Genomic DNA, 13,425 nt, shown 5'->3' with positions numbered 1-13,425 from the left:
GTGTCACAGGCTGATCAAACTCACAGCTCTAGTTAAGAGTCAAAATGTTTTTCATAGAAAGCATTGCTACACTTCTACCTTCAACGACCATCGAACGTGTACCTGTTTGAGTGATCCTTTCAGTCACAGCAGTCTTGTAGCTACGTTAGAGTAGGCGAGATACAGTAATGTGTATGAGTCCGGAATATACAGTGTAGTTGCCATCATCAGTCAAAGTATCTATTGCTTTGGTGGAGGCTGCGCGGCCCATTTAGTTCCCCCATTTGGAGCTGAGCTCAGGTCTCGTATCTGTGTCAAGCTCTCTGTCCTTTGAATCCTGTATTCATTCTGTTTCATGTGAGTTCATGTGCATTTTTTATTATGTATGGTGTTTTAAGGTGCAACGTGTAAGATCTGGCCAGAACTTTAGTTTAAAACATTATCAAAAGATTAGGAAGAAGTCTCAGTTTAGACATTACGCCAAATTCATCAATGATTTGTGCTGCGGAGGTATCTATTACCAACCAGCAAGGTCCGGCTCCTTCTTTCTGGTAAAACCACTTGTTCCTCAAGAAGCGATTGTGGGTCTTTCTGCAACTTTCTGCTGCTGCTGTAGCACCGGTTGGACTCAGCCCTCAACCAACCCACTATGACTCCGGGCACTGGGGTCTGGCTCTTGTGCTGGCTGAATTCTTCCGTCTCGTTGAGCTGCCGAGTGCCGACTGTTCTCTTCCGGGTTAGGGTGGTCTCCTGACCGACGAGATGAAAGTGCAGATCGTAGTTTCATTTCCGCCACTTTGGATTTAAGCCAATAAACAAACTATTAAAACGCACACGGACCGTACAGCCACATGTGAAAATCACAAGATAGCAGTGTCATTTTGACCTTGCAATTTGGTTAAATTCAGCTAATATGGGCTTTAAAAAAAACGTGAAATGCTGCCCCCTATTTCTTCGGAGCAAGTGGCCAGGTACACATTGCACCTTTAAACAAATGATTGAAAGTAGAGACGCTTGTGTGAGTAGTAATCCAGATGTTTTCTTTCGGACTAGCCCAACATCAGAACATTTGGTTTGGTTTTCCTTCTGAAATGAATCTTTTGGACTCACCGTCTTCAAGCAATTTTGATTATGATTCACGATGGGTCTTCCTCTATTTTTACATCTCATTATAGAGGTAAACCGATTATACCCTGTACAAAGACAATAACTAATTTAATACTTTAAACAAAGACAGGAACATCTTTAGAAAAAGAACCAATAAGATCACTTTCACATTGTGGTGGTAGATAGTATTGTGTACCATATTTTCACTGTAAAATGTACAAAATATCATGTTGGCTAGTGACCTGCAATCTTATTCACAAGCACTTTGAAGCATGTTTATTTATCTACAACATACAGTGTACTCTGAAACAGTAACACATTTATAAATAAATATTGCAATCTTAACAATCCTACAGTTCTCCTTTTTCATTGTCAGTTCTTCATGACCTGAGCTTAACGAAGGTGAGGCAACCTCTGCCTGTTCTGTCTCCTTCCTTTCGCTTGTTCTCTTATGTGCTATCATTCACCAGCAGATCTTCTGTTTTTTTAAATCTTTCTTCCTTTCCACCCTCACCCTCTCAAATGTTAATTTAAATAAATAGATCTCTAAAATAAAAAATAATCACATTTCCTTAAAATCTTAATAAATCTAAGGAAAAACATAATAAAAACTTTCTATTAATCCAAACGGACAAACACAAGGGAAAACATATACATAGTTATGTTCACCAACTCAAACATGTTTCATGACCCCATATCTATTCGTGAGATATTCAAGAGTTTCTCTCCATTTTCATTTGTATTGTAATTCCATTCAATATATCCTGTCAGCTCCATGTAACACTGCAGGTAACTCTGGTCTGTCTTGTTGCCTACATGGTGTGTGTTTTAAATAATCCTCATTATTAAGTGTTCGTTCAGGCTTTGCAAAGCCCAAGCAGCCTCCTTTTTACATGAGACACCTCAGTCAGTCCCCTTTTAGATTACAGACAGTATTCCACAGTATTTTACTGTGTACTTCAGTTCACTGCTGTCCAATCACAGACAAGGAGAGGGGCCAGGGGATGATGCGATTGGTTCTGAATACAGGGAGAAAGCCGTCATTGGCTAGAAGTTTCACAAAACAGGAAGTGAGCCTCAAATATGGCTAGTGTCCTTTCCTGTTTGTAATTGTGCAAGTTTAAATGCCTCTGTCTTGGATCCAAGGGAGAAACAGTCTTTTGTTCGTCATATCATCTTCCAGCTCTTGACACATTCTGTTGTTTGAGGAAAGGGCGAGATCGCCCCTTTTCAGTGCTGAATGGCAGCTCCCGCTGGTGCCCGAATTTATTGTAGAGTACTTGGAATATATATATATATATATTTTACATTTCACATATGAGCAATGCCAAAAGCAAATGGGTGACATGATAGAACAAAAACAAATAGATTGCATCTTTGAAACTCACTATCTTCAGTGATCGTAATCACTACATAACCATGACTTGGCTGGTAAATATTAAAACTAGATTTATCAATAATTAAATCAACAGCCACAGCCAATAGTGGCGAAACACCATATGGGTAAAAAACACCTCAGAAATGATGTTCTTGCCATCCTCGTTTAAATATATAGTGGCTTGATAGGTTTGTCCAATAGCGTACCCTGAATTTTCTGAATAGCGCAATGGTTTACTGGTATTCTGAAAATAAACATTCATAACCAATAGTGACTCTATTATTGATTTTTACACTAATATGTTCACAATTAATAATAAAAACAAACTTATTATGGTATTTATTGTTTGCTACCATTGTTTTCAGTGTGAGTGAGGGATGCCAGTATATGCTTTCCATAGCCTGTTCTCATATCCCTCCCTTTCTCCCTCCCTTCATCCATTGCAAAGGCATTACAGGTGAATTGTACTCATTGTCCATCCTCCCTGTCCTGTACTCCTCCTCTGCCCCTCCATTTCTCAGTCTCTTTCCCATCAGTCACAGATTGTCTTGTAGCCTCTCCATGTAGGTTCTGATTTCAGACTGACCCAGGTCCATGTCCTGGCACACCCACTTGATGTCATCCTCACTCCCATTGGTCACCAGGACTGAGGAGTTGGCGTATGGGCCACCCCCACCCGAATTATCATTGGGCAGGACGGTGGCAAAAGACGTGAACTGGACGCGTTTGCGTTTGGCGGCTGCAACTGCAGCTGCAGCCGTGGCTCGGGGGGAATTATTAAGATGCTCTGCTTGGCCAGTGGCATTTTTGCCACCAGTTGTGATTGCTGACAGGCACTGATGCGGTTCTGGAACTGATCTGGGCAAGGTTTGTCCGTGGGCGATGCCCCGGTGTCCACCTGTGCCACCACTCCCACGAATGGTGCCCATGCCTGTGCCCACACCCATCACTAAGGTGTTACCAGCCCCGTTCAGCAGGTACTTGTTCTCCTCGTATCCTCCGTCGTTCCGGTCAATGATGGTGGTGCACTCATCGGGCAGCCCGCCCTGGCATTGGTCAGAGTGGTCAGCTAGAAGGTCAGCCTCGTTCCCAAGCCACACCCAGTCATGGGCGTGGTTCATGTTGCCTCCTGCTTCCAGCACAGGGACCTGCTTGTGACGGTATCTGCAGATGAAGGATGATAATTAGCCAATATGTCTGAAGTGCTGTTGTGAACAAGTGCAATTTCAGGCAGTGCTGAATTGTTTAATATTTACATCCGGCATCCCTTAATATAGACAGTAGAAAGGTACTGAGCAAAAGACAAGGAAACCTCAATCGATGAACAGAAACTTAACACATTGGGGATTATCTTACAACCAGCACAAAGTGGTGATCATGATTTAGGCTTATCGATTCCTCATATTGAATGTTTATTATGGTATAATGTATTTTGAAAATGTTGGCTCCTTTACAACATTAATTCAGCACCTCCCTTTAATGGACAGCGACAGAAAGTAAACAGAGACAATTCTAGGGCTGTACCTAACAGCTGGAAACTTGAGATTCTAATTCTAATTCAACATTTGAATGCTGCACCACTGTTTGTTTTTCTTTACATATTACCCTAAACTAATATTATTAGTATTATATTATTTGTAGAATTAGATTCCAGTGGTGGCTGCAAAGGATAATCTACAACTTGTGTGATCCAAACATTTTCAATAACTCCAGAACATTTTTGTGTCCAAATATTAAAAGTTACAGAAAAAAGATAGATGTAAACATTTCCAAAATGTACAACATGTTTTTATCTCACGAAAATATTCTTCTTCAATCCATATTTGTTGGCGTTCAAAAACAATATTTTTATTACCCCACCCACACCTCACACTTGTATTGCTGGTATTCTCATGATTCATAAAAGCAGTTCTCAATTATCACAATGTTTTACCTGAAGGCAAAGCTGACACAGTTGATGAGGAAGACCAGTATTGCCAGACAGAACACACCCAAAAGGGCATACATTCCAATCTCCAGGTCCGACAGTCCTCTGGTGGTCTGGGTCAGCTCACTATCCCCAGTGCCTGGTACCTCAACTTGTGCTGGGTAGCTACTGTAGTCCCCTGCTTGGCTGGGGCCTCCGCCTCGGCTGCTGCTGCTGCCTCCACTGGCAGCTTTACCTCCTGAAGCACGATGGGTTACTGTGCTCTTCGTCGTTGTGCTAACCTGATTAAGGGAAAATATCACATAGATATAACTCCAAAAAAACACAAATTCATAGTTTCTTTATTTGCTGGATTAGGGATATTAACAACCATTCACATTGTTGTTTTGTAGATTTTCATGAATTCAAAAATGTAGGATTGGATGTGTGTATTTATAATGTGCATTTAAAAGAGATACTGTACTTTACAATCAAATATTGTGGAGTAAAAAGCTGAATATATCCATTCCAACTGATACTGATAAAATTTGAGTAAATTTCACTAACAATTATATTGAAAAGAATCTCTATCTATCCACTGCTCCCCCCACCTTCCTCATGGCTCCTTCCTCTCGATCCACTGCTGCACTGTTGGACTTCCACTCTCCTCCGTCCTTTGTTTGGTGCTCGCTGGTGCTGTTGGCCATCTCTCCTCCATCGTCCTGTCCACCTCTACCCATCGCACCTCTGTCTTCACTCTTTGCTCCAAACTTCACTATCACATTGCCAACTCCAGATGCCAGCACACTCTTCCTTTTGGATTTCTGGCAGGTCTCAGAGATGATCATCTCTACGCGAACCAGCGCTCCCTGTCCGTCGCCCTCTGCCACGACGATCGGCCAGTGTTGCTCCTAATAAAAAAATAGAGACAATGTGAAGGTAAACAAACACAGCACTTTGGACATCATTTTGTCCGTCTGTAAAAAATGTTTCATGAAATATGTGTCACTAAAACCTCCATGGTTTTTGTTTCTGGCATATTTTACACAGCTTTAAAACATTTTACTTCTCAACTTCAAATGACAAGTACCTGATTTGTTATGGAGATGACGCTCTCATCCAAAGACACAACCGAGAGGAGGAAGTCCTTGGAATCATAGACATCAAGTGGTGTCACTGAACCGTCACTGTACTGGATCCACGCACTGATTGCTGCCTCCTGAAAGAGAATGAGAAAAAAGTGTCATAACATAAATGTAATAAAGAAAAGTGCATCAACAGTGTTCTGAAAATAAGCACAGAAGTGTCAATCTTCCTTCATGGGGCTATTATAAGCTATGAAACGTCATATTCAAATCTGTGAATGGCAGATGAGAGGTATATTGATTCAAACCTATACAGATATTTATGTAACTTTCTTTTAACACATTGTCCTAGCCTTTTTTGGCTATGCACACTAAAAACTGCATTGTGGAACTTATGCTAACCAACAATATCAGAGCTTATACAACATGTCATAATATAAATATTTTTACCAAACATTAATGTGTGCTTAAAAGGTGCAGCGTGTAAGATCTGGACACCATACACATAGGAAGAATATGCCAGATTTGACCAAATTGCTGAAACTCTGTTCGCCGGTCAAAATAACATTGCTTCGCAAGGTGGAACGTGTGCGGCAGCCCTGGGAGATGCATCTTCAGTTAGCGAAGCTGTAGCAACTCAAATTCAGCCAAATCTTACACATCATAGCTCTTAAAGATTATATTCATTGGTGTTTGCCTTGGTAGCTTCACAGTGTGACTTGTGTTGCTGCATGATTTAGCTGTTTGCGTCTTCAACACAATGGAAATGAATAGCAGGTTGTAACTCTTGGAGAAAGACACAAAGAGAGATACCTCCACTCCCATCCATCCACCCAAACAAACACACACACACACTTGACAATGTAGACATTGATAATTGAAACCTAACCACTTGTTTTTACACACTGTTTGTTCCAACCTACTTGTATCTTTCTCCGTTCTCCATCTCTTCAATTACAAGGAGGACAAATACTTGGAAGATGAGAATAAATGTTTTTTGTCAACATCCTTCTTCCAGCAGCAGCTATTCCATAAATGAGTTCTCAGAGAAAATATTTTTTCTGCTTGTCTGGTGATCCTGCCTCACTAATTTCCCTTGATAAAACCCTTCGCTTTCTTTAATCAGAACACAGAAAAGATTGTATAGGAATAACACAAAAAAACTCCTTCCAAAAGTAATTAAGCCAACGTGAGGAACAACACTTTATCTCTTTCCCTTCCTCTATTTTCATTATGAATTGTAATTTTTCCTTGCCTCCTCCATTCCCTTACCCCCCCCCCCCCTCACCCCTTTCCATCTAATCTTCAGTTTGTTTGTTTTTTACTTCTTTCCACCCTATTTTCTCCTCACTTTCCGTCTCCATAGTCGCATCATCCTTCCACAGGTAATAGTGAATGATGTAGATAAAAACAGCCAGAAGGAAAAATAAATTAATGTTAGAATAAAGGGCAATGTCAGATCTGTATTTTCATCATAATGAGCGGCTTCTCATCCAATTAGCCCTTGGACAGAAATTATAATGTGGGGTATTGTTTAATAGAAGGGAAGGTGGGGAGGAGGGAAGAGTGTGTAAGGGATAATAGCTTGAGATAGAGGAATAAAATAACCTTTGGCAATGTGAGTAGAGTCAAGAATAGCTTGAAACATAGTTTTCTTTTTATAGATATTGTGAGGTAATGCACGGAATAAGCGAGCAAAAGTGAAGAAAACAGAATAAAAACAACAACATTGAAATATAAAAAAACCCATAGTATTGTCAGAAAACTAACTGCCTTTATATGATTCTATCAATAAAGAGTACCATTTTTTTTTGCTGTAGCTAAACTGTGCTAAAGCCTGGAAGTTCCACACTCCTAATTATAAACTGATTATAGGAGCGATAGCAGCGATGTGAGAATTACTGTTTAACCGCTATGATTACAACCTTGGGGGTATTGCTGTAGAGATGGGAACAGCTTAAGATGTAGTCCATCAGTGTGTGTGTGTGTCTGTGTATGTGTGTGATACAAACCTAAAGGCAGCGAGGTGTATATGTATGCTACTCATGGGTCTGCATGCGGAAGTTACATTCTGAAAATCTGATTTTACAACCCTGGCAGATGTGATTTCGATCAGAGATGGAGATACTGGGGTGTTTCTTAAAATCAAGGATGCTTCCTTGATAGTCGGGTCCTATAGAGGATAGGCAAGACTCCGTCCTGACATTCAGAGAGCACATGTTGGAACAGTTTTGTGAATGTGCCGGTGTCCGTGTTTGTTTTTTAAATTTCATTTTATAATTAGAAATGATTCAGTACAATCTCTAGTAGGAATATTAATTATGCATTACTCAAACAATATACACACATTTAAAACATGTAAGTCCTTCAGTGGGACTTAATGACGTGGCATCCTTGAAATTCAGCTGTTGAAGTTGAGCCTTCCTTGACTTTGAGAAACACCCATTGTGATCTCTGTGTGAATGGGTTTGCGTACCCATAGTACCTCTTACCTGTTTGGGTGCGTGTAGCAGGTCTGTGGCTGTAGTCGTTAGCTGTATAGCTTGATAGTTTCCAGGACTCGCTGTCATACTGAGGGACAGAGATGCAACCAGCTGCACTCCCAGGTCAGTGATGGTGACCTGGACAAACAAGAGAATATCATAATGCATGCCAGTAAACGGGACCTACGTTCCAAGTACATTAAATAATTCAATATGTTACTTTACCTTGTCATCCAACACAGTCACAGTTTTCTCTGCCAGGATGGAGTCTGACAGTGGGGACAGAACCTGCAACCAAAGATTGCATTAACAGATTTCAAGTTTCCGAAATGAGTCTGCATTATAAGAGTTGCAGAGGAGTCTACATATGCACTAAAGCAGGTTTATCTAAATGCTTCTGAGTTTCTGAAAGCTTTCATTCAGAATTTGCATTCCCTGCCAGCTTTCCATTTCCTGCTCTAATGTCTGCCAGGACAGAATCAACACAAGTGTTAAACCAGCTGCAAAATCCAAGTAAACCACACGACTGACTACCTGGTTGTTTGATAGGTGATGGAATGATGGCGTGTGTCTCAAAATGTCTCAAAATGATAACAATGGGAACAACAAGGTCCTGTTGATCATGCTGCATCAAGTATAGGACATTGGGAAGTACATATAAGGAAAAGTCTGAAAGACAGTTCTGGAAAGAGCAGCAATTAAACAGCTTTTGTTGTCGTCTCAGTGATTATTGCCTTAAGGTGACAGTGAAGTGTTTAACATTGGCAGAGGAGTGGCGAGAGCTGGTTAAACACCGTCAGTGCTCTGGGCCACACAGACTGGCAGTATCTGTTTAAGTTCGGAAAAACACACACACAAAAAACACACAGACTTCTAAAAGCTGAAGCTTCTTTCTGGCACAATGTAACAGACGGTAAGTAGTGGAATCACACACACACACACACACACACACACACACACTCACACACTCACACACAAACACAGTGTTCCCGTCTGCTTCTCTGTGCCCCTGTGTGTCAGCATTCAACTAAGACAACTTAGTATAGACAAAGTACAATGCCAAAACTAAAGACCTAAAAAAAGAGTGAATGAACAGAGAGGAGAGAGCGTAAGTGAGAGACGGCGAACGAGCCGGGGAGAAATAAATGGAGTAGGTGTCAGCGAGCGAGCGACAATGACAAATAGAGGAGGACAGAAAGTGAGAGTGGGCAGAAAGAAGGAGCGCAAAAGAGATTGAGGTTCAGATGGAGAGAGGGAGCAGAAAACAGACTGTGATAGAGATTAGGAGCCCCGAGCTGTAGTGTGCTACTCCGCCTGGCGACAGGAGGACAGGCAGATCTGATTGGTGTACAAAGAAAATCTCTCAGTGAACGTGTCGGGGCGTCAAACTCAATCCCACCCTCAGCGAGCTAACAAAATGCCATGATTGACAGCTCTGGGATTGCTCTTCAAGACAGGCAAAGAATAAGAGGGCGAGAAAGGGAGACTGGGCGGGAGAATGGAGAGCGAGAGAGAAGGGGGAGGGAAGAAGAGGCGAGACTCGGGGGGGGGGGGGGGGGAGCTGGGGGGTAAAATTGAAATGTCAAACTATCAAATGATGGCTGTCGACTCTGGCATCTAAATGGGAATGCTGGGTAAATTCTCTCTCCTGGCTCCCAAAAAGAGCACAGCTGTCTGTATGCTTGCATCTGTGTGTGTGCGTGTGTGTGTGTGTGTGTGTGTATGTGTGTGTGTGTGTGTGTGTGTGTGTGTGACTGTGTGTGCGTGCATGCATGCAGCAGTCCCCAATCGAACGGATGCAAAGACACACTCAGCTGTTCCCCAAAAATCTAAATCCCCAAGATACAGACGCACAAGCCACTCATCAGAGCAATCACGCAAAAGTAAGCACTTAGAAAGAAATTTGATAACTTCAAAATACATAGCTATATTGTAACATAAAAAAAGATGGAGATGTAACATCATGGAATATAACAACAGCCGTGTTGACTATGACTGTGAGATATATGGTTTTGCCTCAGCTCTGCTATAGACCAGTATACCAGTAAGCCACGGGACTGTCCTCCACTGTCACATTCAGTCGCAATGGGCCGGCTTATTGGAATGCAGCAAGCGCACGAGTGTGTTCACAGTGTGCCAGTGTAAGTGTGTGTCTGTGTGTATTGCTGAACATCACACTGAGATGTCAGTGCCAAATCCGACAGTTAATTGTGGCTGATTGTGTAACGGGCAAGCAGGCGAGGCTCACAGTGCGAGGAGAGGAAGAGGAGAGGAAGAAAGAGGGGATAATGTTTACATCACTGGAGGGCTTATGGCTGCAATGTGAGTTGGCAAATTACACATATTGCTTCACATATTGAAATATTCAACCGTCTTTCTCTAGACTTGTTGTCCAACAAGAAATGAATACACGGTCAACGTGGAGTGTTTTCTGAATCCTTAAAAGGCAATTCCAACACCAATCCTCGGATGCTTTATCGTTAGTAAATGGCACAACAGAGTTTCTAGTTGTAAAGTTTACATTCAAAGTTGAATCAAAGTGACAAACTTTGAAACCGCATTAGAATTTAAATTAAGGGCTATTTCATATTTCATTCTCAGGTTGGTATAAGAAGGTTTGTACTTTGTATACTGCTTCAGTTATGAGAATGTGTTGTTTTAGGACAATAATAGTTACAAAGCTATAAATAACGAAAAAGAAAACAGAGTGGATCACTTGTAAAGTGTTGAGAGTAGAACAGAGGGTACATACCTGTATTGTAGTAATACCCAGGTCCCGCCCTATCAAGATTCGTCCGTCTATCAATCTAGCGATGCGAGGATCTTCTACCTGTGGAGCACAGAAACAGCTGTCAGCCAGTACTACAACTCATCAATCAATTCGTTTGTGATGAAATTAATATTTGTGGATTTATCCTGGATTAGTTGACCTACTGCATAGAAATTACTTCTTTTAACTATTATTTCAGTGCAAAAAGGAAAGAGTTAAAAAGACTTTATGCTAAGCTAAGATAATCACTTTCTGTCTAAATGTTTACAGACAAGAAAGTGGTATCGATCTCCTCATCTGACTCTGATAGCGAGGTAGTTTATTTCCAAAAATGCTGAACTATTCCTTCAAAGATAATTAGGTTTCATGTGTTTGTGTATATATATATATGTGATTATTTGTGTATGCCTACTTTTAGCTGGTCCAAGACCAAATGAGTGATATCAGCCTGCCAGTCCGCACCCAACATGTAGACCATCTCACCTCTGGGGTCAGAGGGTTCTGCGACAAAATGGGTGAGGACCCGCACCAAGGCGTACTGGTACTGAGAGGTTAAGAGAAAGGTTAGACTCTGATGCTTCACTACACAACAGGCTCGTATTTCACTGCGTTAGAAACAAAAGACAAAATAAACCAAGCAAAGCGTTACACAGTAAATCACATTTCCATCTTAATCAGTGGAGGGAAAGTTCTTTCGGTCTCTCAGAGATATTGACATTGAAGAAAAGGATTAAAGTGTGTTATGGAAACCAATCAAATAATACCTGTAGGGTGCAGCCTTTGCCCTTCCTCTCATCGTCCTCATCATCTTCACTGTCCCTGGTAGGTCTGGGAGGAAAAGAGATAAATGAGACAGAGAGAGAATGCGAGGGTGAGATTATCTGTTAATTAAATGCCATTTTAATACTCTACGCTCAGCTCCAGGTAATCTACTGTATAATCTCTGCTCCAGGTTACACTCTCTGTCAAAGAAAATACACTTCAGTTTTTAATCCAGCTCTAACACTTTTAAAGTACGTTAGTTGTACAATGGGCATTTATTGGAATGCCTGGGTGAACACATTATTTCAGATTTAACTGGCCTTGCACTTTATTCTTTGGTAATACTGTCCCTGGGTGAGTTTTTCTTAAACAGTATCCTATAGCTAAACTATTATTACTTCTCTCTCCCTTGTGAATGCAGTCCCAGTTCACCTGAACAAGTATACAAAATAAATACAACATATCATACTTGATGTTGGTTTAAAAGAGCAGAAATCCTTGCTGTTCCATTTAGTGCTTTTGACTTGCTGTGTGAAGTCCCACAGGGATCAATTATCGGGCCGCTTATGTTTGATCTTTATGTGTCTGATTGGCTCCATCAACAATAAAAAAAATCGCTATGCAGATGACACACCACTCTACATGTCATTGTGTCCTGGTAATATAAGTGCTGTAAAGTCCATGTTTCACTGAATACTATCAATCTTGTTTCAGTTGAAAAGGGTAAAAAAAAATAAAATTCTAGTTTTGTTCAAGCTTTTACTTAGACTCAAAATGTTGCGTTTCTATCTTTCAGAATGTATTTTTTTGTATTATTTCAATATTGTTTTATGCCTCTGTAAAGCTGCTCTCTACAAATGCATTTTTCTCGAGTCCTTGTTGGGGGCAGCCTGTTCTCACTCCCAAGGGCTCAAATATGACAGATTGGTCAGTGGCCTATGACTGAAACTATGATGCTCCACATGGCCGTAATGTGGGAATAAAGGAGGAAGTAAGGTTACGTTGTAAAAAGAGCGACAAAGGTCGGGGTGGATGTATGAATTAAAAAGCACAGAACTGGAGACCGACGGTCACTTGAGGCTTGCACCAAAAACGAGTCAATCCACATAGACCCTCACGTTGAAATATATACGTTGACTGGTAAAAAAAGAAACGATTGAGTCTATTTAGCCAATTTCCCTGTTCATGACAAGTACATAGGGGGTAAACTTATGTATAACCACTCGAAAACTGTCCAGCAAGGATGACTTTGATGCTTGAACTGTGTGTATGAGGTGTGTTGCTTGGCGTAGCGAGTTTCAGTTGCCAATAGTTAAAGTAGTGAGTGTATTTCTTCTGCATTCCTGCTTGCTTGCATATTCTGATAACATTCTTCATCCTCCTCTTTACGTAGCTCTGCATGTCATTTAGCAGGTGGATGTTGTTCCAGAGAAGGTAACCTTGAATGTTTCTATTTAGTAGCAGGTTTCAGCAGCTAACTTTGCTACTTTGCATCTATAACCTGTCCGATGTTGGCGGAAGTGATCACCCCGTGACCTAGTCGCTTTATTTTCAGATCCAAAGGAATATAAGTGTAAAGAAGTTAGACGTCATAGCTCTGGTTTGTGGTTATTGTACCAGATCAGATTGCTTGAGATGAGCTATATATATATATATATATTATATTAATACATATATTATAATTATAATATTGAAAATACCTTATATACTTGGTGTAATTCCACAGCTGAGGAGGCAAAATAATTAGCGCCAAATAGAAGAAATAAACTTAATCTGAGAATGCTTCAAACCAGAAAACCTAGCTCCCGAGTGGAGGATCTTTTTCTCTCTCTCTCTCACACACACACACACACACACACACACACACACACACACACACACACACACACACACACACACACACACACACACACACACACACACACACACACACACACACACACACATTTTCTTTT

General features: G+C 41.0%; 1 protein-coding gene across 1 annotated transcript in view; it reads right to left on the bottom strand.

The window, feature by feature from the left end:
* Positions 1-3,000: 3,000 nt before the first annotated feature.
* LOC142964558 (transmembrane protein 132C) overlaps positions 3,001-13,425 on the bottom strand; it is a 210,159-nt gene continuing 199,734 nt past the window's right edge. Inside the window, exons 8-16 of the mRNA XM_076104924.1 lie at positions 11,473-11,536; positions 11,121-11,252; positions 10,691-10,768; positions 8,164-8,226; positions 7,948-8,076; positions 5,461-5,589; positions 4,982-5,281; positions 4,398-4,672; positions 3,001-3,628 (exon numbers count right to left, since the gene is read on the bottom strand). Of these exons, the coding sequence (XP_075961039.1) occupies positions 3,001-3,628; positions 4,398-4,672; positions 4,982-5,281; positions 5,461-5,589; positions 7,948-8,076; positions 8,164-8,226; positions 10,691-10,768; positions 11,121-11,252; positions 11,473-11,536 (1,798 nt within the window). The remainder of the gene's footprint in view (positions 3,629-4,397; positions 4,673-4,981; positions 5,282-5,460; positions 5,590-7,947; positions 8,077-8,163; positions 8,227-10,690; positions 10,769-11,120; positions 11,253-11,472; positions 11,537-13,425) is intronic.

This window comes from Anarhichas minor, unplaced genomic scaffold (assembly GCF_050575085.1).
Source record: "Anarhichas minor isolate MPS153535 unplaced genomic scaffold, ASM5057508v1 ptg000030l, whole genome shotgun sequence".
Classification (NCBI taxonomy): domain Eukaryota; kingdom Metazoa; phylum Chordata; class Actinopteri; order Perciformes; family Anarhichadidae; genus Anarhichas; species Anarhichas minor.
The sequence above is the reverse complement of the archived record's forward strand: the minus strand, read 5'-3'. Positions and strand labels throughout refer to the sequence as shown.